Source organism: Pituophis catenifer, unplaced genomic scaffold (genome assembly GCF_029215685.1).
Source record: "Pituophis catenifer annectens isolate HBS135680 unplaced genomic scaffold, rPitCat1.0.hap2 SCAF_6, whole genome shotgun sequence".
In the NCBI taxonomy this organism is placed as follows: domain Eukaryota; kingdom Metazoa; phylum Chordata; class Lepidosauria; order Squamata; family Colubridae; genus Pituophis; species Pituophis catenifer.
In genome coordinates this window covers 102171437-102197302 of record NW_027256886.1, presented here as the reverse complement: position 1 = coordinate 102197302, position 25866 = coordinate 102171437, and the positions used below count along the sequence as shown (strand labels likewise).

Here is a 25866-nt window from a genome sequence, read left to right as displayed (position 1 = left end):
AATTCTCTTGTGTGTGTGAAGTCCCCCTCCTTTTTTCCCCGCCCAGCTGGAGAAAGACAGGAGAGGGCGGCTGCCGCCCCTATCAGTCCCAGCGCAGCGGCTGCATGCAACGGCACAGGCCGGCAGGGAGAGGGGAGCAAAGCAGAGCCCCTCCCCATCCCCTGCCCCACCTGCCACCCCAAATTGCGCCCCATTGCGAGAGACTCATTTTACCGGAGAGTGGCAGCTCTCGGTCCTCTCTCAGCCATTCAGTGCAGGGAGTGCGAGGCAATTAACTTCTCGCACTCAGGAGAAGTTTTCCTTTCCTTTGCAAGGTTTTTCCCTGCACACAACGGCTGAGAGACGACCGGGAGCTGCCAGTCTGCGCTCTGCCAGGGGAGCAGCAGAGCGAGTAAACCAACGATCTGCCGGCTTCCTGTCATCTGCAGTTTACTCGTGAGCGCCGTTGGCCTTTCTCCCTGCCTCTCCCAGTCAATGTTGCTCACGAGTCAACTGCAGCTAGGATCTCCCGCGCGCTCCCCTCCCTCCCGCACACATCGGTCCACCACCTGCTGCTGGTATCACCGCTCCACCAGCTCTCCCTCCCCCGGCCACCCGTGCCCTCGGCCTTCCCTTTGCCAACAGCGGTGAGCAGAAGGATGGGGGCAGAGTCTGCAAGCAGTGGCTGGGCGGGGCAGGCAAGCATCAGGCGGGCAGGGTGAGCGAGGGTGAACTGGTTCGGGGGCGGGGCCAGCCAAAGGTCACTAATGGTTCGGAAAAACATGCCAAATTTCCACTGACGGTTCTCCTGAACTCGGTGTGTCACTAAGGCAAGCTTTGCAACACAGTGAGCGAGTACAATAAATAGTGGTGTGGAGGGGCGGGGCAAGGGGCGGGGCGAGCCAGCAATTTAACAAATGGTTCGGCTGAACCGCCTAGAACCGGCAGAATCCCACCACTGCCTATAGGGCTGCCCCATCTGTTGTCCCTGGTGGCAGATCGAAGATTGTGAATCCCACTCCTGACACCAGTTTCTGCGGAAAGAAACACAAGACCCAAAAACTCCAATAATCCAGGCTCACTGCAGTTATTATTTATTTAGCGTCCATTGGAGGAATTTCCCCCGATAAAATAGTGGGAGGAAATCTTTACAGACAAAAGGATGCACTCATATTTATACATTCCAGAAAAGGAGGAGAAAAGGACAATCATACATATGCATATTTCATTTAATAGACAATGTGAGCATGAATATTCAGAATTAGCAAGGTACCTCCCCAGCCTTGTATTGTTGCTACCCTCAATAAAAAGTTATTGTGTAAACAAAAAGAAACATCTCAGTTGCGTTGCCACAGCAGTTTGGGTGAAATGTACTGAGAAATGAGGGCATCAACATTGCTCCATACATTCCTTCTATATTGCTGTCTTGCTAACATGCTCCAATTTCTCCAAAAAATTTGTCTCCTCACAGTCTTCCGCGCACCCTTTATTTTTTCAAAAAAAATAGTTGGCCCACTCATGCATGGAGAAGAGCTTGGACCATTTTCTATGTTTGGACTGTGGAAAATGTTAAAAGTTGAAATTCCTCAGTCTCACATTTCCACATTTCTTCTCGCTGTAAGGTGCTTCTTTGTGAACAATTCAAAAATTTCCAAATTTGAAACATATACATACGATTTTCTTTGACACATGCATACTATCTAAATGGAAAGAATATCTCCTTTCTAATACAAGAACTGTTAACAATTCTTCCAATATCATAATGGTGTTATATCTCATGTTTTCACATTGATTCTGGCTGTGAGCTGCTCCTTTGTGTTGAGGTCTGGCCTCAGAAGGATAATGTAGCACTTGGGGATGAAGATGCAGCCCAGCAGACCAGCACTGGAGGCCAGGATGGAGAAGACCTGCACAGCCACCATGGATTTCCCTTTGGTGCTCAGGTAGGTGGGCACAAAAGTCACCCAGACACTGCAGAAGACCAGCATGCTGAAGGTGATCAGCTTGGCTTCGTTGAAGGCCCCAGGCAGGTTCCTGGCCAGGAAAGCCACCGTGAAGCAGATGGCAGCCAGGAAGCCCATGTAGCTGAGGGTGACGTAGAACATGACAACGGCCCCTTCGTTGCATTGCAGGATGATCTCTCCAGGCTGGGAGTGGAGGTCAGAGTCAGGGAAGGGAGGAGAAACTCCCAGCCAGGTGGAGCAGATGATAATTTGGACAGCAGAAGAAGAAAGGATGATGGAGTTGGCCAAGCTCTTCCCCAACCATCTCTTCACTCGGTTTCCTGGTTTTGTGGCCAGGAAGGCCAGCACCACCGTGATGGTTTTGGCCAAGAGAGAAGAAACGGCAACTGAGAAGATGATGCTGAAGACCGTTTGTCGGAGAAGGCAGGTGGCTTTCCTTGGTTGACCAATGAAGAGAAGAGGAGACAAGAAGCAAAGCAGGAGGGAGACCAGGAGGATGTAGGAGAGGTCCCGGTTGTTGGCTTTGACAAGGGGAGTTTCTCGATATTTAATGAAGATGATTAAAACAAGGCCTGTGGTTAGGAACAAGAGGAGGGCAAAAGAGACCAGGATGATACCCAGAAGTTCTTTATAAGACAGGAAAGTTATAACCTTGGGGATACATTGGACTCTGTTCTTATTTGGATATTTATCATCTGGACACTTGGTGCATTTTTCTGCATCTGAGAAAGCAAAAAAACAATATATCTTGAATATTCTGTTCTTTTCTCTTTCAAGAAAAACCTTTAGATAACAGCTGATACCGCAGGCATTTTCCAAGAAGTATTTATTAAAGATTTCATTTAAAAGAGTATAAGAAAGATTTTTTTAAAAAATGTAGCCAGATATATTAAATTGAGCGAAATTCTAGGGTGTTAATTATTTCCCGTGTAATGTGTAGAATCTTCATAGGAACCTATATTATTAGAGGTTAATAATGAATCATATAAACTTTTTAGACAAACATCCTGAGTCCTGCCACATGGCAGTTAATATACTGGACTTGGAGTATACCTACAGTATCTTGTAACATCTGGAAACAACCTGGAATTCAGGAGAAACTCCCTATCAGTGAGAGGAATTAGCCAGTGGAACAGCTGGCCTCCAGAAGTTGTGGGTGCTTCAACATTGGAGGTTTTTAAGAAGAGACTGGACAGTCACTTGTCTGAAATGCTATAGGGTCTCCTGCTTGAACAGGGGGCTGGACTAGAAGACCTCCAAAGTTCCTTCTACTCTATTCTGATTGATTGATTGATTGATTGATTGATTGATTGATTGATTGATCTACATGACTGGGAGACTATCTGTGTAATGAGTTCCCCCATAACTATCCACAGCACCAGATTATGGCCCAGTGACACCTTCTCAGTGATCCTCAAGGGGAGGATCCAATATACAGTGGATTATAAGGTCTTTCAGAAGGTGGACCTGAAACAATTCATCTAGTTTCAAAGATCTCAGATGTTCCTGGAAAGGTAAACTTAGCAGCACATATCCAAACTAAAAAGCAGAAGAGATATTTCCTCTGCTGTTAGTAAAGCTTGCCCAGTCTGCCACCCCCTCCTCCCATCTCTTTCCCAGCCCCTCCTTCCAAGTCTTTTTGATTTACTTCCGTTTAAATAAGAAATTGTGCAGGATAAAAAAACAACAACAGGTGAGCTTCAATCTATCCTTTAACTTGCACTTTCATGAAAAGGTTCTGGGTGGATCCACTTCCACAAAGCCTCCCATTTTCCTCAGTGTGACCCACCTTCCTGAGTGGAGAAGGTCCCCTCCGGACAAGGTATGCAGTCATAGCAGCAAACTGGCTCTCCTTCTCGAGCCCTCTTGACAAATCCAGGATGACAACTTTCCACACATTTGGACTGAGGCAGAGACTAAGCAGAAGAAAAGGAATGCCAAAGAAAAGAGGTTAGGACTCTCCGTCCATGGAAAATGAAGGGAGAAATGGATGGAGAAAAGTAGCTTCTGGTCTTCACTGAGGTAAATAGGAAACCTCTGACTACTAAACAGATGCAGGAGGTATAACAACTGGCAGATTCTTCATTTAGTTCCTCCCTTTTGCTTTCAGAATTTAACATTACAATAAAGTACTTTTCTATTTAATGTAGTCTAGAGGGATGGAGGTGAAAATTTTTTAAAATATGATGATATATTATTATTAAAGCTAATAATAAAGTTTACAGTAAAAGATTTAGGAAATTTTATTCTATTAGGTTTTTTAATATGAAATTAAACTGCGATGAAGAAAAAAAAACCTCTGACCAGTAAGATCTTGAAAGGTTTCCATAAAACATGGCAAAGCCACTCCACTTAAGTCCCGTCTCTTGAAGAACTTCCATTAGATGACACCACCTGGCATGGGAGGCCAAACACCCTGGAGACTCCAGGCTTTGCCCACTTGAAACGGGACCTTTGGAAAACAGAGAAAAGACACCAAAATTTCTCTCACCTTATTGAGCAACTTTAGCCGTGAAAGAACATCTTGGTTGATAGTAAATCTCTGTCTTTCAAAATACGCCAGAGTCTCTCTCCTAACATCCTCCTTGGGGAGAACCAAGAATCTGTCAATTCTCAGATCTGCTGTTATCTCTCCATTTTGGTCCAAGTACAGTTTAAAGTCGGAAATATTCCAAAATTCGTTCTTCTCCAGAAAGGGATGAAACTAGAATGGGAACATCCAGGAATTTGAAAAACAGAGAATGTTATTTCTTATCCCGCATTGAATCTTTCTTCCACAATTGTCTAATCTCCAAATATGGTTAAATAGGATACAAATTTTATCATTATTTTTATAAGTGAATGAAAAACTTTGAGAAAAATTTGTCCATCATATACTGACAAAGAATTGAGAAAATATCATTGACACAATTGATCAATTATAGGGAACATTCTAGAGCAGATGACAAATAAAATGAAGAGAGTGGAAAAAAGATGATTCATAAACTCTTTGAAAACAAGAGGTTGATTCCCAGAAAGCATGGGTTGATCAAGAAGAAAGTTGTCAGGCTAATCTTCTCCCTGGTCATCCTGATGGAAAACACCTCCAGATGGAGAGTGGCTGGCTCTTGAGAATTTGATCGCTGAAGAGCGAGCCGGGCTTAGAGAGGGGAGAGGCACTACCGATCAGTGCTTAGTTCTTCATCAACTGATGGAAAAATACATATCAAATAGACCTGCATCATTCTACGCCTGCTTTAGAGATCTCAAGGCAGCCTTTGATATGGCTACCAGGACTAAGCTATGGGAGAAGCTGGAAGCTGCCTCAATTGACCACAGGCTTCTTCATCTGTTACCTGCCCTACATACTAAAACATCCCTCAAGGTGATGGGATATGCAGGGGTCCCTCTCGAAGTCAGTTAAAACTCAACAGGGGGTTAAATGGGGGCATTTTGGCCCCCCTGCTTTTCAATTTTTACATAACTGGCATGGTAAAATGGCTAAACAAACCAAATCACAATCCCCCTAAAAAATAGGTGACCGAAGCATCGCCCTCCTGCTCTATGCAGATGCCCCTGTGATCCTCTCCAGGACACCAGTAGGCCTTAAAAGAGCCTTGCGAGCCTTTCTCTAGTACTGTAATTACAATCAACTGGGCATAAATGATGAGAAAACAAAGATCAAAAAGGCCAAAACTTTATTCATGGTATCTAAATGGCCACAAAATAGAGCAGGGAAGCCCCTTCAAATCCCTGGGGGTGGCCATTCAGGCCAAGGGTTCAAGAAACATGCAGCTGCCCTGGGCCAAAGATCAGCCAGCACCATTCTTCATTGTTTCCGCAGAAAGGGAGGCTACTATGTCCCTGCTGCTATTCAGCTTTTTGTGCCCAAGTCGCTAGCACAGCTCCTTTATGGGATGTTGCTCAGACCGTCAGCTTCATGTTTTACATCATTAGAAGTAGTTCAATCCAAATTCACGAGATCAATTTTCCAGGTGCCACATTGTGTCTCAAATGCACTTCTGCGCCTGGAGACAAGATTGACAGAAGCCGAAGCAAGAATCCGTACAGCTGTTGTGGCCCACCAGTGGCCAGTGGAGCTGGCAGCAGATTCGGAAAGTGAGGAGGTTGGGGAGGGACATGGGCCAGTCCTGGAGTCTGGGGGAGGCTCTGATGAGGGCTCTGTGGTAGTGCGCACACATTTGCGAACCGGTAGGGAAGGTGAGTCAATTTCACCCCTGGATTCTCCCCTCTTCTCTGGTCCTTCCCTAGGCAGCCTCTCTTCCCCTCATCCCAAAAATCATTCTCACACATCATCATTACACTTCCTAAATAGATTATGGGAACTCTGGTGATATCACTGGATTTCAGTAAAGGACTCACAAACAATTGTGTGATGTGATTAGAAACCTGAGGCCTGGCTAATAAGCGGATAAAAACTGTCTTCAAAATAATACTGAAATAGTTTTTAACCCTTTTTAATCTTTCCTATGAAACCTGAAGGTGATGAATAATGGGGATAACTGTTGCGTATATGGTGAGGAGAAACAAAGAGAAGAAGGAACAACAAATGTCAACATTGGAGAAGCTGAAAAAATTAGAATTATCACTTCAGAAAGATCCCCAAAACAGGGAAATCAGAAAGGAAATGGAGTTAATGAAACATAAAATTAATATACTACAACAGGAAGAAATGATAAGGAATATAAAATTGGCAAAACAAAACTATTTTGAATCAGCAAATAAACCAGGGAGATGGCTTGCCTACAAATTGAAAAAAGAAAAAGCTAAAAAATTGGTACAATATTTACGAGACGAGCAAGGAAATTTGCTCCATAGAATTGAGGGGGGAAAAATATTATTCTAAATTATTTTCAAATACTGTATAGTCAAGAAAACATTAAAGAAGAAAATATTATAAATTACCTACAGGACAGGAACTTGCCAAGTATAACAGATGAAGATAGGGAAATGTTGAATGGGGAAATTACATTAACAGAGTTAAGAGAGGCAATTAAAAAACAGAAAAATAACAAAACACCAGGGACAGATGGAATTCCGGAGGAAGTATATAAAAAATTTCAGGAAGTTTTGGAAGAAATTATGTTGGATATATATAACAAGGTATTAGAGAAAGCCAAAATGCCAAATTCATGGATGGAGGCATATATAGCATTAATTCCAAAGGAAAGAACAGACAATAAATTCATTCAAAACTATAGGCCAATCTCACTGTTAAATGCCGACTACAAAATCCTGGCAACAATAGCAGAAAGTCTAAAAAAGATATTAAATAAAATAATTCATTGGGATCAAAACGGGTTTTTACCCAAACAACAAATTAAGAACAATACTTGATAATTACCAAGAATATCTATAGATATTATTACAGATGCCGGTATCGGAAAGCTGTAAAAATGTAACAAGGATGTTAAAGATATAAATGTTGAATAAAAATGAATTTAAAAAACAAAACAAAAAAAATGCCATGGTATCTACTCTTTGGAACCATTATTCCCTGAGTAATTGAATTGGACAGATCTGTTGAGTTGGTTCCCCTCCTTCCCCTCTGGATTCCTCCTCCAAAGGATCTAAGATTAATGGATCCATATTGGGACCCCCATACCTGCCACGGCTGCAGCCTTGGATACCCCAAACTCTTTTCTCCCTCATTCCTTCTCCTCCTCGATCTGGAGGAATAAGCGGCATTCAAGGCCTGGGCCAGAGTCTTCATGACACTGTAATATAGATAGTCATTTGGGATCCAGATCATATTCCTTTTCTTCTGGGTCTCCAGTGGGGCTTTCTGGGTGCATCTTCTGCGGCCTTTGACAGAAAAGATGTTCATTGAAAGAGAACAGCGGAAATAATAATCTTGAAACTTTTTTTCCACAGAGAAATGGGGTTCAAAGACAGAATCTCTTGGCCTTTTTTTTAACAGATAAGCAAAGTTCAAAATACTATGGATGTATTTGAGAAGTCTACGCTTGATCCTTGGATACCATGCAAAATTTGTGAGGATCCAGACTTTCCCTTCAATGGGTCCTGGCAGACGCATAAATGTTAAATGGAAAGGAAGAATTCTGCCCCAAATGAACTCAAATTCCATGAAGTGAACAAAGACGTTGACTTTGTCTCCACTTAGAGAGGGAATCCCTGAGGGCTGTTGTGTGTCCAGTTCTTGAGAACAGTTGTGATATAAGAACACAAATTCCACTTCTGACAAGCATAGGAGGAAAAATCCTCATGAAATTCTCTCCATTCTCTGTGTCTGAAGCAAAGAGGCCAATCAGGGTCCATCTGAAATGGAGGAGCAGCTGGACAACTGCTGGGTACTGGAATCCTTCTTTGGGGAGAATCCGGTGGAAAAAGGGGAATTGACTTTTATCACTCAGAGACATTGAAACAATTGTATGACGGATCTGAAAAAGCAATGAAGAAAGCTGTGTTACATTTGGGGTCAGATCAAGTCCAAAATATTAGATTTTAATAAATCCAACGTGGTTCTCCTGAATGTATTAGAATAGTTTGTTAATCAGACATTGTTTAAAATATTAAAGACAGAATATTAGCAAGATTGTATCATAATAATGGAAAATAATAATCAAATTAAAAAACAATAAACATGTAAATCATATTACTGCATCACCCCTACAATTGATCACAATTAGATTAACACGTGGAAATGCCAACTGGAGTATTCTATTCCAATAAAGGGCCTATTATAATTTTCGAGGATTGCTGCATCTTTTTTTGCTTCTCTATCCCAGATTCTTTCTGGAGGAAATTTTTTAACTTCTTTCTCCAGTTATACAAGAAACAGGCAGACCTCAAAGCCTGATAAGATTTGTCAGTTGCATAATCCAAGTTTGGTCTTTAACTGAAGTTTTGTCCGTTCCAACAGCCAAAATTTTCAGAGTCTGTCAGTTTCCATAGATTAAATTTCATGCCAATGCCCATATTTTCTGAATTTAGACAAAGCAGAAATTGTGTAAATTCCCAAATCAGCTCTGAGGGCAGCACCTGGAGTCTTTTTGTCCACCCCAAGATCCTCCTCAGAGGCTGAGATTGGGTTGGTTCTGCTGGTGGTTTCTCTCTGGAGCCCCAAACATCAGACTGATGTAAGAACATGGGGGAAAACTGGGCCTCCTATACTTAAATAATTGGGGCTGAGGAAGCTGGAGAGCTGTGAGGTTTTCATTTAAGCACCACTTTCACTCCTGCCCTTTCTCTAACTGAGCTCCTTGGATGATGAGGGAGCCAAGATTCAGACTCAGAGAAAACAACCCCAGGTAAGGAAAGGTGTTACTTGCTCTATTGGCTGACCATCTATGGCTATGATGTCATTTCACAAAGACCATAACTTTTGAATTTGCTTTATAAATTATCAGATAATTATTAAGACAACACAATCCAAGTCTATACAATCCAATGTCTAAATATGATAATATCACATTATGATAATACATAAATCAGTGTATTCCAATAGGAATTTAGCAGGCTAAACATGTGTACCTATAACAGAACTTATAACAAAATAAAAGGGTTGGAAGGGACCTTGGAGGTCTTCTAGTCCAACCCCCTTTTCAAGCAGTAAACCAGGCATAATAGCAGTAACTGTGAGAGGATCCTGGAGTCTTAGAGGACAACCACATAAATATGAGTGAAAAGTGTGCAGCGGCAGCCAAAAAAGCCAATGCAATCCTATATTGCATTAACAGAGGGATACAATCAAGATCAAGAGAGGTACTAATACCACCCTATAAAACCTTAGTAAGACCACACCTAGAATCCTGCATCCAGTTTTGGTCACCACACTATAAAAAAGATGTTGAGACTCTAGAAAAAGTGCAGAGAAGAGCAACCAAGAGGATTAGGGGACTGGAGGCTAAAACATACAATGAACGGTTGCAGGAACTGGGCATGGCTGGTCTAGTGAAGAGAAGGACCAGGGGAGACATGATAGCAGTCTTCCAATATTTGAGGGGCTCCCACAGAGAAGAGGGGTTCAAGCTATTTTCCAAAGCACCCAATGGCCGGACAAAGGCCAGACAAGGAATAATGGATGGAAACTGAACAAGGAGAGATTCAACCTGGAAATAAAGAGATAAAGTTGCCTTCAGAAGTTGTGGGAGCTTCATCACTGGAAGCTTTCAAGAAGAGACTGGACTGTCATCTGTCAGAAATGGTATAGGGTCTCCTTGGACTAGATGACCTAAAAGGTCCCTTCCAACTCTGTTAATCTGTATCTATCTATACTATTCCAGACAAGTGGCTGTCCAGTCTCTTCTTAAAAGCCTCCAGTGATGGACCAGCCACAATTTCTGAAGGGGAGACATTCCATTCCTCACCATTAGGAAATTTCTCCTTAGTTCTAGGTTGTTTCTCTCCTTGATTAGTTTCCCTCCTTTGTTTCTTGTCTTGCCTTCTAGTACTTTGGAAAATTGGTTGACCTCTTCTTCTTTGTGGTAGCCCCTCAAATTTTGGTACAAAAGAGAAATTCACGTCCGGTTATATTATAAATTAAGTAATCAAATTGAAACAGATTTGGAAAAATGGAAAAATTTACAATTATCTTTAATGGGGAGAATAGTGTTAATCAAAATGAATGTATTGCCAAGATTGTTGTTTCTTTTTCAAACAATTCCGATAAAGTTGGAGAAAAAATACTTTGAAAGTTTGAATAAAATGGCTTAGGCCCGGGGTACTTACAGGACCATCTCTCGCCTTCCTCCTATTGTCCTCTGCGCTACCACAGAGTTGGCCTCCTCAGGGTGCTGTCGGCCAAACAATGTCGGCCAGCGGCCCCCAGGGGGAGGGCTTTCTCTGTCGGAGCGCCGACCCTCTGGAACAGTCTGCCCATAGAGCTCAGGATGGCCCCCCGACTTCCTCTCCTTTCGCCGCGGACTAAAGTCATGGCTGTTCCAGCAATAATCTGATCGAGGGGTTGTATAATTTTATAATTTTAATATGGTTTTAATGGGGGTTTTTATTTTATTTTAATTTCTACACTGTGATTTGTATTGATGATTGTTGTATGTAAGCCGCCCTGAGTCCTTCGGGAGAATGGTTACATATAAATCACAATAATAAATAAATAAATAAATAAATAAATAAATAAATAAATAAATAAAATGATGTAAATACATATGGCAAGGGAAAAAAGTGCGAATTAACCTTAAATTGCTTCAAGACTCCAGGTTTAGAGGAGGATTTGGTCTACCAAATTGGGAATTATATCATCAAGCGGCGATGTTAACATGGATTAAAGAATGGATCTCATTGAGAAATACAAAACTATTGACTTTGGAAGGACGTGACCTACAACTAGGATGGCATGCTTTCTTATGGTATGGAAAAAATCGGATTCATGGATATTTCCAGAGACATTGTGTAAGGAATGGCTTGTTGGTAGTTTGGGAAAGAGTGAAAGGAAAACATTATATGGAAGTACCAATGTGGCTTTCAACAATAGAAGCGTTGATCCAAATTGGTTGTTAATCCAAATATGATTAACATGGACAGTAAGATATAAAGACATTTTAACAGAGAAGGGAGAATTAAAACAGAAACAAGACTTAGAAAAACAAGGGATTGAGACTGACTGGTATACATGGCTGCAGATACAATCAAGATATGATAAAGACTTGAAACAATATGGTTTTATTTTGGGGGAATCAGAGTTGGATCAGATAATGACTGGAAAAGATGAAAAAATGATTAAAAGACTGTATAATTATTTGTTGCAAATTAGGTTGGAAGATGATGAGGTAAAAGAGACAATGATAACATGGGCGAAAAATTTTTGGATGTGCAATAGAATTAGAGAAATGGCAACAACTATGGGAAGGGAATTATAAATTGACAATGGCAACTGCATATAAAAAAAATCTTTATATGCAGTTTATAAGAATTATAAATTGACAAAGGGCAACTGCATATAAAGAAAATCACCAGGCAAAGGGCCTGGTGGTTCAGCAGACTAAAGCATTGTGATTAACATCAGCTGTCTGCAATTACTGTAAGTTCGAATCTCACCAGGCTCAAGGTTGACTCAACCTTCAATCCTTTCTAAGGTAGGTAAAATGAGGACCCAGTTTGTGGGGGCAATAAGTTGACTTTGTATAAATATACAAAAGTAGGAAGACTATTGCTTAACGCATTGTAAGCCGCACTGAGTCTCCAGAGAAGGGCGGCATATAAATCAAATTTTAAAGAAAATCTATATAAAATGTTTTATAGGTGGCATATGCCAGCAGAAAGATTAGCAAAGATGTTTAAGGATAAATCAGCCAAATGTTGGAAATGTTTGCATTTGCCGGGATCATACTATCATATGTGGTGGTCAGGTTTAGAAGCAAAAAATTATTGGTCTAGAATACAGAAATGGTTGGAAGAAATATTACATGAATCTATAGAATTAAAACCAGAGATTTTTTTATTGGGTATTCTCCCAGAGAGATATAGTAAAGAAGATGTGTATTTAACTATACATATAATAACAGCAGCAAGAATTGTGTTTGCACAAAATTGGAAGACAGAAAAAAATCCGTCAGAAGGTGAAGTAATAAAAAAGATTTTAGACTGTGCAGAAATGAATAGATTAACTAAGAATAAGAGATAAAGAGGAATCAGTATATTTCAAGACATGGGGAAGATTTTATATACGGTTAGAAAAGAAATATGAAGATAAGAGGATAGATAAATGATTTAGATAATAGAAAGTTGAGGACTTCCGGTGCAGCTGTCAAGGTGGAAGATCGGCCCGGCGTGAGCTCCGTTGTGCCGATCAAATTTCTTGAAGCTCCGCGGCTTTTTTTTAGCCGCTCTCAGCCCCGGAGAGGCAGGGGGAGCAGAGGGGCTTTCTTCAGAGGCGAGGAGAGGGTGTGCGACCCCCTCGCTGCAACAAAACGTGAGCCCTGAGGATTCGGAGTCCAAGAAGAAGGCCACGTAGAAGCGGCCCCGAAGCCCGTGACGCTGCGGTTTTGACCGGCACAGGGAGACAGGACAGAACGTGAAGGGAAAAGAAGAAGAAGATTGGATTGAGAACTGCAGGGACTGTACAGCGACTGGAGAGAATAGCGGCAGCCCAGATCAGAAGGGAAGGAAGCTTTTACTCACGAAGCCTTTGGTGATCTCGCTGCTGAGGAATTGGAGAGAGACGGAAGGGCGAGTGAACTGGATTAAGTGCTGGTGATTACTGGAGTGAGTGAAAGATTTTAGCTGGGTTAAGAACTGAACCCCAGCGGATAAAGAAACTTTATAAAGCCAATGATGATTTGGGGGTGAATTTTCTTTTGTCCGAACCCCCCTTCCTCCCTGGGAGTTTAGCGTGACAGTGAGCCTTTTCCTGCCTATCTCAATTAGCTGGACAAATGGAAATAAGAGTGGGGATTAAGGAAGCTTTCCTTTTTTTTTTTTTTGAAGATATAATCAATTTTCAGTATTAATTGTATATAATAATCATGGTCTAATTGATTAAGTATATAATTATTTACTATTTAGTAAATATTTACTATTTAGATTTATTTATTACTTAACATAATTTGATATAATAATTTGTATATATAGTCATATAGATCTTAGCTAATTATAGATATATAAGATAAGATTGAATTGATATACGGTTATAAATATTGGATTTTGAGAGTGTATCTTAATAGGAGTGAAATAAGGGAGAAAGTGGATTGAATGTGCATAATCAAATAGACTTCATAACAATATTTAATAATAATAATATGTAATAATATTAGTGTATGATAATCTGGAAAAGCTTCCTTTGTTTAGCAAATATGTCAACCACAGTAACCTCCACTAAAGTGACCAAAAAACATATAGCTTCTACAGTGGCATCTTCACCGATTACAACGCCTCCAGGGCTAAGAAAATCAGCTGAAAATTTACCAACAGCAGAGAAACCAATCACTATGCAAGGAATGCAGACGATGTTCATTTCATTTCATTTCATTTTATTACATTTGTATACCGCCCTACTCCCGAAGGACTCAGGGCGGTGAACAGACACAAAATAAAACACATAAATACAAAAGTTAAGACATGATTAAAACCCAATTAAATAATTTTTGCCCGAGACAATTTAAAACTCCCAATAATTTAAAACGAATTAAAATTTGAGTTTAAAAATTTAAAAGAAGGGGAAAAAATTAGGCCAGGCTGGCCTGCTGGAATAGGAGTGTCTTCAAAGCACGGCGGAAAGTGCGCAGATCCGGGATCCTCCGTATCTCCGGGGGGAGCTCATTCCAGATAGTAGGTGCCCCCACAGAGAAGGCCCTCCCCCTAGTGGCCGCCAGTCGACATTGTTTGGCTGACGGCGCCTGGAGGAGCCCCTCTCTATGAGAGTGTACCAGCCGGTGGGAGGCTGTTTGTGGTAGTAGGCGGTCCCGTAAGTAGCCAGGTCCTAAGCCATGGAGCGCTCTAAAGGTGGTAACCAAAACCTTGAAGTGCACCCGGAAGACCACCGGGAGCCAGTGCAGCTCGCGCAGGAGAGGTGTCACACGGGAGCGCCATGTTGCTCCCATAACCACCCGCGCGGCCGCACTCTGCGCCAGTTGGAGCCTCCGGGTGCTCCTCAAGGGGAGCCCCATGTAGAGAGCGTTACAATAGTCCAGGCGGTAGGTAACGAGGGCATGAGTGACTGTGTGTAGGGAGTCCCGATCCAGAAAGGGACGCAACTGGCGAATCAGGCGAACCTGATGAAAAATCCTCCCGGTCACGGCCGTCAAGTGCTCTTCTAAAGACAGCCGTGAGTCCAGGAGGACGCCCAAGTTGCGAGCCCTCTCTGTGGGGGCCAGCGATTCGCCCCCAATAGTCAGCGATGGCGTCAACTGACTATATCGGGACGTCGGAAACCACAGCCACTCGGCCTTGGATGGGTTGAGCCTGAGCCTGTTCCTCCCCATCCAGATCCGCACGGCCTCCAGACACCGAGACATCACTTCAAGGGCATCGTTGGGGTGGTCCGGGGTGGAGATGTACAGCTGGGTGTTCCAAAATATCCAAGAATTAATTGAAAAGAATCAAAAAGTTACATCTAAAAATTTTGAGGACCTGAAAACAGAGATGAGTGAATTAAGAGGAGAGATGAAACAAATCAAAGAGACATTGGGAGAGATGAGAACAACTCTAACCAAACACGAGGAGAGATTGACTGAGGTTAAAAAAACTACTGAAAGAGTTGAAACTCAAATAGATAATTGTGAAAGGAGATGTGCTCAAGCGGTCGGGAAACTTGAAGAGGAAGTAGTATTCTTAGAGATGGAGAAGTCTGCTTTCTTCCTACGTTTGCAAAATGTGGTAGGGGACAGAGAGGAACGGTTGGAGGAAATTGTGGGAGAAGTGATTGTGGAAGTAGTGGGGAGGAAGAAGGAAGAAGTCTATAGCGAGATAGATGAGGCCTATCGTGTCTATACCAATTATGCGAGACCGCATAATCTGCCCAGGGAAATCCACATAAGACTTACTAAAAAGGCGCTCAGGGATGAAACCCTTCATAAGGCCAGGGATCAGAACATTACATATAAAGGACGGCAAATTACATTTTTAAAGCAGATCCCTAGAAGGGTGCGAGAACAGAGACAGAGCTACCAGTTTATAACCTCGCAATTAAGAAAACACAATGCGCCTTATCGATGGTTATTGCCGGAAGGACTTTTGGTGACTTGGCAAGACTGAAAGATTAAAATTGAAAATATACAGGATGCACAGAAATTCTGTGAAAGCTTCTTTGGACCCACTGAAAGTGAAAGAGAGAAAGAAACAGTTAAAAAGAATCAGAAAGATCAGAAAGAGGAGTGGAGAAATGAGAGAGGAATACAAGTGTGCCAAGGAAAGGGGAAACGAAATGGAAGGAAGGGGGAGGAAGGAAATTAGAAGAATACGGGGTTGAAACTCATCTAGCAGCTAAAATTAAAGGGACCAATAGATAGAGATGGATCAAGGAGTGAGACTTTTGACAATAAATGTCAATGGCCTCAATGCTCCAGCAAAGAGGAGACGTATACTAACTAAAATTGTGAAAACTAATGTGGATATAGTCCACATTATGCAAGAAACGCACATCAAACTGTCACATGTTGACCTACTGAAATGTCCTAAAGCAGGGAAATTGTTTGTAGCAGCCTCAGAGGAGAGAAAGAGAGGTGTTGCAATGTATGTAAAGGAATATCTCTCCCCGAAACAACTTTTCGCAGATGATGAGGGACAAATATTAATATTACAGGTGGAAATATTTCAGAGTAAAGTTTTACTGATAGGAATTTATGCCCCAAATACTAAACATAAACTGTTCTTCCGGAAAATACAAAGAGAAATCCGTGACTTGGACTATGAGCAGGTAAGTCTTCTGGGCGATTTCAATGCAGTCATTAATAGGACACAGGATTACAAAACAGGGGAAAGTCAAAAAAGAAAACGGAGGACAAGATAGGACAATCTTACCAGTCATTTGCAATGAAATGAGAGAGGAATTAGGACTGAAAGACACATGGCGTGAGCACAATCTGACCAAAGAACAATTTACTTATTACTCATCTAGACACAAATCGTGATCCAGGCAGGACATGATTTGGTTGACACAAGAACTTAACTCTTTAGTAGCAGAGACTAGAATTATGCCGAATGACTGGGCAGATCATAATCCAGTACTAGTTATATTAAAGAAAGAGGAGAAAAATAGAAGGAGGTGGATGATGAGATCAGAGATTTTAAAAGAGTCTGAGTTTATACAGAAGCTTAAGATAGAAATACCCCTGTTCTTTCAAGAGAATAAAACACCGGGAATGACACTTCAAATAATATGGGACACCGCTAAAACTTTTATAAGAGGGCTTAGCATTAAATATATGGCCAATAAACATAAAAAAAGAAGAACAAGAAAGAGGGGAACTAATAAGTAAATTAATAAAAGCTGAGGAACAATTACAAGACAACCCACTCTCTGCAGGGGCAAAAGAACAGATAATACTACTAAGACATCAGCTTAATCTCCTGGAACTGGATAAATTGAAAGATAAGATAAAGATAGCAAAACAAAAACACTTTGAATCAGCTAATAAATTAGGAAGATGGCTGACATTCAGATTAAAAAAAGAAAAACAGATTAGACGAATTGATCAATTAGAAGACAAGGAAGGGAATTTAGTAAAAGATAAAAAAGGAAAAGAAAAAATTGCAGTGGACTTCTACAAAGAACTATATAAAAGGGAGGAGATCTCATTAGGTGCAATAAAAAATTATATAGAGAATTCGGATTTACCCAAGATATCTAATTTAACGAAAGATATACTAGAGGAGGAAATTACCTTAATTGAGATTGAAAAAGCAGTAAAGAAACAGGGGAATCTAAAAACGCCTGGCACAGATGGACTTCCAGCGGAACTATACAAAACAATGTTTGAGGTTATGGGAGAGCATATGAAGGATCTATTTAATGAAGTAGTGGGAAAAGCAGAAATTCCCCATTCATGGAGAGAGGCAAATATTAGTTTGATCCCTAAGGAAGATCCCCCCTCATCAGACATAAAAAATTACAGACCAATTTCCCTTCTGAATTCAGATTATAAAATTTTTACCACAATCTTAGCAAACAGATTAAAAGGGTTTTTGAATGAATTCATACATATGGACCAAAATGGATTCCTACCATTACGACGATTACGGGACAATATGAGATTTATGCTAAATATATTGGAATACTATGAAGAACACCCAGGCAAACAGGTTGCATTAGTTTTTATAGATGCCATGAAGGCATTTGATAGAGTTAATTGGGACTTTATAATACTTCAATTAGAATATATGGGCTTTGGGCAGAGGTTTATAAATGCGATTAAAGCCATCTATTCTAAACAAATGGCCAGATTATTGATAAATGGGGACTTGACGGAAGAATTTCCTATTGGCAAAGGCACAAGACAGGGATGTCCCCTATCTCTCTTACTTTTCATCTTATCATTAGAAACTGTATTACGTAAAATAAGGAATGAAGAAAAAATTAAAGGCCTTAGAATTGGAAAACAGGTATACAAAACCCAGGACTTTGCTGATGATATGGTTTTTATTCTGGAAGAGCCCACAGAATCCTGTTTATATTTATTAGAGACAATTGAAGAATTTGGGGCGGTAGCAGGGTTATTAATTAATAAAAATAAAAGAAATATATTAACTAAGAATATCCTAGAAGAATCTAAGAGAGATTTACAGGAGGTATCTGGACTAAAAGTAGTTAATAAAGTTAAATACTTGGGAATTTGGCTGACTGGCAGATGTTCGAGTATACAGGAGGACAATTACAATAAATTACTAATTCAAATTAAAAAAGATTTAGATAGATGGGGTAAAATACAACTCTCACTACTAGGATGAATTACAACAGTGAAATCCTATGTTTTACCGAAGTTCAACTTTTTATTTCAGACTGCACCAGTGAGTCTATCTAAAAATTTTTTTTACAGAATTGAATCAAATAATATCGAAGTTTGTTTGGCAGGGGAAGATACCGTGGATCAAAAGAAAGATAATAATAATAATAATAATAATAATAATAATAATAATAATAATAATAATAATAATAATTTTATTTCTATACCGCCCTTCTCCCGAAGGACTCAGGGCGGTGTACAGCCTATTTAAAAACACAAACAAAACAATGATATAAAATTTAAAATAATTAAATAAATGGCTCAAATTTAAAACCCCAATAAATTTAAATACCCCAATTTAAAACTATTGTATTGATAGTCCGGCCGATGATGCAAGAAGTAAGAGAAAGAGGAGGTTTAGGATTACCATGTTGGGAGAATTATTATTTAGCTGCTTTATTAACTTGGGTAAAAGAATGGATTACTCTATCTAATAATCGTCTCCTTAAAATAGAAGGTTTTGATATTCAACAGGGTTGGCATAAGGCACTTTTGCATGAGAATACCCCACAGAGTAAATGGTTTACCCGACATTACATAAAAAAGATTTTAATCCGAAACTGGGAAAAAGTCAGTAAAAAATATTACATTAAAACGCCTTGCTGGTTAGCACCTTTAGAAGCTGTGACGTATCCCAAGCTTTACAACATGGCTAAAAAATTAACATATAAAGACTTGCTGAATGTACAAGGAAGATTAAAGTCTAAACAGGAATTAACCTCTCAAGGAGTGCAAATGGATTGGTGGAGTTATCTGCAGATTCAGTCTAAATACCAAAAGGATAGAGACGGAAGAGGTATTGAGGGTGAACTACAAGAGCTAGATAAAATTTTGATGGGCCAAGAAAAAGGCATGATTTCAAAAATTTATAAACTGCTTATGAAAATAGAGGTAGGTGAGGAAATAGTCAAAGATTCCATGACTGCTTGGGGGAAAAATTTTGGGTATCCAATACACTTAGATAAATGGCAAGAGATTTGGTGGGATAATATGAAATTAGTAGTATCCATGGCCTACAAAGAAAATATATATAATATGATATACAGGTGGCACCTGCCTCCCGATAGACTAGCTAAAATGTTCTCTGGGCAGTCGGCGGATTGTTGGAAATGCGGATGGGAGCATGGCACCTATTACCATCAATGGTGGACATGTCCAAAAGCAGTGAAATTTTGGGGGGAAATAAAAAAATGGCTCAATGAGATCTTAATGTTAAAAATCGATTGGCGACCAGAGACATGCCTGCTCGGTTCTAAGCCGGAAAATATAAAAAGGGACTTATGGTATTTGGCACTACATATCATTACAGCAGCGAGACTGACGTACTGTACGCTCAACTTTGGAAAAATCAAAATATCCCAACAGAGGAGGCTATTATAAAAAAAAAATTAGAATGTGCGGAAGCAGACATGCTAAAAATTACAGGATAGAGAGCAAACACAAGTAGGTTTAGCTTGGGACAAATTCTATAAATGGTTAGAAAAGAGGAAATTATAGCCCACATTAGATGAGGAATGGTATTTAATGAGAAATTCATATTATATAGGATAAGTGTGGTCGGATAGACCTAATTGATGTATTAAGAAATATAAACTGTTCTGTCTTCTCCGGAATATAATTTAGAGTTATAGTACCGAATATTTGTTCATTAAGGTACTATATGGAAGTACGTATGTTTATTGTTGTATTGTTTTGTTGTTTTTTTGTGTGTGTCATTTTATGTTGTGCTGTTTTCTCTTTTTAATTGAAATGTAAATAAAGATTATTTTCTAAAAAAAAAGAAAGAAAGTTAAACGAGGGAGAGGATAAAAAAGAAACCCAGATGACACCAGAGTAAATGAAAAAGCGGGATGGGAGGGGGGAAAAGAAAGAAGATAATAAGAATAAGTGTACAATTATGATGCTAATACTGACAGAGAGAATAAATCTGAAAAGAAATTGAAAGAAAGTATATACTATCAGAATACAGGAGTTGTTCGGATACCAAAGAAGGAGAATATTCCACAGCAAAGAAGATAGAAAGGAGAGAGGAGGAGAGGGTAGGAAGAGGAGAGGGAGGGAGAGGAATGGAAGAAAGGGAAAAGGAGAGGAAGGAAGGGGAGGGGAGAGGAGTAGGAGAGAAGGTGAGTGGGGGGGGGAAGAAGAGGGGTGGGGGAAAGGAAGGGGAAATAGGATGAGGTAGGAGAGGAAGAAGGAGAAAGTAAGAGAGGAGAGGGAGAGAGAGGAATGGAAGAAAGGGAAAAGGAGAGGAAGAAAGGGTAGGGGATAGGAGTAGGAGAGGAGGTGAGAAGGGGGAAAAGAAGAGAGGGGTGGGGGAAAGGAAGGAGAAGTAGGATGAGGTAGGAGAGGAGGAAGGAGAAAGTAGGAGAGAGAGGAGGGAGGGAAGAGAAAGAGGAGGAGAAGAAGGGTTGTTACAAAATGAGGGAAGAAAGGGTAGAAGAGCAACTCCGAATGTAATTAAAATGCCTTATTTTAATGCTTTCTTTAAGGAAAACATGTATATGTAGGATTAATTATGTATAAGAAAATGTACATTTTATATTATGTGTATAAGAAATAAAACTGAAAAACTTTCCCAATTTTTTTTTTTTGTAACTACACTAGATATACCCAATTCCTGCAACTGTTCTTCATATGTTTTAGTCTCCAGGCCCTTAATCATCTTTTCTGCACTCTTTCCAGAGTCTCTACATCTTTTTTATAATATGGAGACTAAAACTGGATGCACTATTCCAAGTGTGGTCTTGCCAAGGCATTATAAATCAGTACCAATACTTCATGTGATCTTGATTTTATCCCTCTGTTAATGCAACCTAGAATTGCAATGGCTTTTTTGGCTGCTGCTACAGATTGCTGGCTCATGTTTAAGTGATTGTCCACTCAGACTCCAAGATCCTCTCACAGTTACTGCTATGGAGCCTTTTTTCACCTCATCTGTAAGTGGACATTTGGTTTTTCTAGCCTAAGTGTAAAACATTACTTTTCTCTACAATGAATTTCATTTAGTTAAATAAGCCCAGGATTCAAGTATATCTAGGTTTTAAAGTTTGATACTGATTTTTAATTGAATATGTTTTAAATTATGGGCCAAATTTCATTTAATTATTTTTAAAATTATTTTAACTTTTGTGTACAAATGTTTTTGTTTTGGCTGTTCACCGCCCTGAGTCCAAAAGGAGAAGGGCGGTATATAAATCTAATAAAAGATAAAGATAAAGAAAGATATCTGGATCTTGACCCTATTTTGATGTTGGCTATTCCTGCCACTTCAGTGTTGTCTTCAAATTTGATGATTTCCCCATTTCTCCCCTCATCCAAATCATTCATGAAGACGTTGAAGAGAACTGGGCCTAAAATAGAACCTTGGGGTCCCCCAATGCTTGTTTCCCTCCATGCAGACGTAGTTCCATTGAGGACCACAGGCTGAGCCCATCTGGGGGTGATGCTATCCATCCCACATATTTTCAGCTTCCCGAGAAAGAAGTTGTGGTTTACTTTGTCAAAGCCTTTCTGAAATCCAAGTACTGTATACTACGTGCACTGCATTTCACTGGTCCACTAATTTAGTAATTTTAGTCAAAAAACGAAATAACATTTATTTACGATCTGTTTTTTGACCCTGCATTAGTCCTAGTAAGTCATTCATATCTCGACTGAAGAACAAGGGTTCAAATATGCATCTTTCCCTTCCCCCTTGGTAAGCATAGATCCTTCTTCTCATGGCTCCATTGAGACCAAACCTCAATTTTCTGTTTATTGAGTCAAATGCTGCACTAAAATCTAGAAAGCAGCAAAACTTGTTTCTTACAAAATCTATATAGCATTTAACTCTACCTAAAACCTTCTACAAGAAATGAATTTTTCTCAAGTTTAACTAAGAGGATCATGGCATAAATTTTAGCCACAATATCTGCTAGTCTATTTGGTCTATAATTGCTAGAGTAATTTTTATTCCACTTTTTAGATGGATAAAATGCTTCTATTGCCAATTTCAATCCGACTGGATAGGGCAGGCCTCATTTATCTGTGAAAATGAAGATGCCAATAGATGCCCAACAACCAGGGATATTTTTTGATCAGTTAAATTCTAGTTGTTAGAATATCTTCTCCAGGGAATGTATTATTTGTATTTCAGGCCTTTTATGATTAATCTCAACATGAACATAATGGGGTAAAATATTGAGAATATGGAGAAAAGCAACTCTTGAATTCCATGGAGAAGACATGATTGCATCTATTGCTCACCCACCACCACCCACCCCTCACTTTACCAGAAGGAGAAACACACACACAAACCTGCGGGACTTTGTAGGTGCCTCCTAATGTTGACATCTGGATGGAGATCTCCCTCCTGGCTCCATCAAGAAGAGCCAGGAGGTTCTCCTTCCTTCCACAGCTGTAGTTGGGGACATTGGCTTCTCCAGTGGAGAGCATGTCCAGCAAGGCATCTGAAGTGCGGAAAGTGCTCAAAAAGGTGTTATGGATGTTGTAGCCAAGTGTGAGGTTGTGCAAGAGATGGGAATTCTTGTTGACCAGTTGAATGTTGAAAATGAATACTAAGCAATGAAGGAATTCGTAATCAGTCCTATTGAAAAAAAAGTTATAATAACCAACAGCCAGAACAAATACTTTTGTTATATATTATATATATAACCCTCCACAAGCCTACTGAGCCTTAAACCAACATTGATCCAAAAGCAAAGATCAGTTACACAAATATGGGAATGGGCTGAGGTACGGCAACTACAATTGATTCCACCACTACTTTAAATAAAATTCATTATTCAAGTGATAAATTAAGAATTGAACAGAGAGAGGAAAATAATCTGCAGCCCTTTCAGATTTTTTCAGACCCCTTTTTGAGTCTCTTTCACAAAATCTGACCAAAGAGAGAAGCCATGGAAATCAAAATAAGAGCCTTGGTAGTACAGTGGTTTAAAGCACCCTGTTATTAACACAGCTGCCTACAATTACTGGAGGTTCGAATCTTACCAGGCTCAAGGTTGACTCAGCCTTCCATCCTTTCTAAGGTAGGTTAAATGAGGACCCAGTTTGTGGGGGCAATAAGCTGACTTTGTATAAATATACAAGAGTATGAAGGCTATTGCTTAACGCATTGTAAGCCGCCCTGAGTCTCCGGAGAAGGGCGGCATATAAATCAAATAAAAAAAAAAAAATCATTCAGGAAATTAGACATATTACCCAATATAGGAATAAATAAAGAAATAAAAAACTGAAAAGAAGGAGAGGGTTAGAATGGAGGGAGTGCAATTCCATCACCCTGAATGACTTACAGATCATGGAGAACAAACTGAAGAGAAGGAGCCACGTTGAAAAGCAACTTTCTATGCAATCTTTCCCTTCCACTGCTGACTATACTGATTAGATGGTCTCCTGGTCTGTAGTAGCTCCATGGTTTCCCATCCTGGTTCTCCAAACTCAGCGGGCATTTCATTCTCAGCTTCCCAGAGACTGGATGGCACAAAAGCAGCATCAGAAGTAGAAGCAGGAGGTCCATCATTCATGGGGTGAATCAATCAATCCCTTTCCTGTTTCTAAAGAAGAATTAGAAGAATTCAAAGGACTCTCACTAGGTGAAATCTCCAGTTGCTTTTTCTCAACACTCAGCTTCCTCTGGAAAGGAGAGAGACGTACATTCAAGAGCACAGACTCTGCCTGTCCCCAAACTCCATATTTCTCTGCCCAAAGTCTCCCCTGGAGGATTCGGCCAAAGAGCAGAGCTGAAACTTTTACCATAATTCTCCCTCTCAGGAGGGATCCCTGGATAATTCAAGTAGTTCTTGGATTCAAAGGTTGTTGGGAAATTCTCTGGAGGGAAATGAAAGGGAAATAATCTTCATGTGATTCAAAATAATAGGAGCAGAGATTGAATTAAATCGGTCATCTAGAATTGAGACGTTTGGGAGCTCATGCTTCAAAGTGGCCCCAGAGGGACTACACGGCACCTGTGGCTGAAGAAATGTGACATTTCCCCCCAAAAGACTTGGAGTTAAGAGGGAGGCTCCTCTAGATTCCCTTTAGCAGCCCTTAAGACAGCTATAGGGACCCCATCCATAACACACCGTCTACCTGGGAAGATCCAGGCCTCTTGGGTAAAAAGGCGAAATGGGATCTTTGGGCTCTCTGGATACAACTGGATCCCACTGGATCCCGTCTGAAAGAGGGTCCTGTGATTTGGGGCTCAGTTCCATTGGGCTATTAGAAATGGTGTCTGCATTTAAAAACCCAGGCAGAGAATTTCTCCCCTTTCTCTGCCCTTAAAAACCATCAAACGAGACTTTGGAGCCCAGAAAAAGAGGTCTGGACCTGAGCAGCAGAAACACAGGGAGCTGAGAGAGGGATGTCGCCACAACAACAGCCACACACACACACACACACACACACACACACACACACACAGACAGCACCTCAACACAAAGGGAATCGAACTGGAGGCTGAGCAAGAGCTGCATCCGTGAGTCTTGCTCAGTCCTCTAGCTGAGTTGAGCTTCCATAGGAAGAGGCAGTCTACCACAAAAGAGCCAGGCCTTCTGGACCAAAAGGGGAGAAATTAGGGGCCTTGGGGGTCTTGGGCTGGCCTTGGGCTGGGTAGAAAAGGTGGAGGAGGGGAGCTTTGATAGGATCCCAAGGGAGGCCTCTCATCTCCTTGGGGTTCTACTGGCTGGATGATGTCACCCCTCCAGCTCAGCTGTCAGTCAACTGTCAATCATCTGAGAGAAGATGGCTTTCATAGTCTTCGGGGCTCTTCCCAATTGTGTAGCCAACTTCTCAGAGGGCTGGGAAATTTCAGGGGTGGGAACAGCCGTTTCTTGTCTTCTTAGGAAAGGGAAACTGTCCACAACGGTTTTTTTCAGGGCAGTTTTATCTTTAATCCTTTATTGGCACTAAGAGCCTGGTTTGATTACTTTCCATATGATGAGGATCACACAGCAACTTTAAACAGTGGTGGGATTCAAATTTTTTAACAACCGGTTCTGTGGGCGTGGCTTATTTATGGGCGTGGCTTGGTGGTCATGTGACCAGCTGGGTGTAGCTAGCTGGTCATGTGACTGGGTGGGCATGGCTATGTGCATAGGGACTACTCAGAGGGCTGAAAAAAGTGATTTCTGACCGGTCCTTGCACTATTGACCGGTCCTCGTACTTATGACTGTCCACACATTTATGCCCGTTGCAGCATTCTTAACAACTATGCCACTCATTTCACAATTGGGGTGCTTCCCTTCACCACGGTGACAAGATAGGGCGCAAAATCTAAAATGTGAGGACAGTTGCAAGTGTCAATTTCTCAGCCTCCCTGGCCCTGCTGTGGGCTCAGCCGAGCGATGTCTGGAGGTCTCCAGGAACTGAGGGGGAACTTGGCTTTGCGGAGCGAGTGGGACCCTCTGTGTGGAAAAATGGAGACTGACCCGGAGGTTCTGTGCAAACTCCCTTTTTCCTGTTGTCTGAATGGAGGAATTCATCTGATCCTAGGCAGGGAGGGAAG

At 40.7% G+C, this 25866-nt stretch overlaps 1 protein-coding gene across 1 annotated transcript; it reads right to left on the bottom strand.

The window, feature by feature from the left end:
* Positions 1 to 1754: 1754 nt before the first annotated feature.
* Positions 1755 to 24573, bottom strand: LOC139318741 (vomeronasal type-2 receptor 26-like). Its single transcript, XM_070946319.1, has 5 exons — positions 24452 to 24573; positions 22772 to 22946; positions 4435 to 4647; positions 3733 to 3850; positions 1755 to 2665 (listed from the first exon to the last, which is right to left on the bottom strand). The coding sequence occupies exons 1-5, from the start codon at positions 24571 to 24573 to the stop codon at positions 1755 to 1757; spliced, it is 1539 nt and encodes a 512-aa protein (XP_070802420.1).
* Positions 24574 to 25866: the final 1293 nt, after the last annotated feature.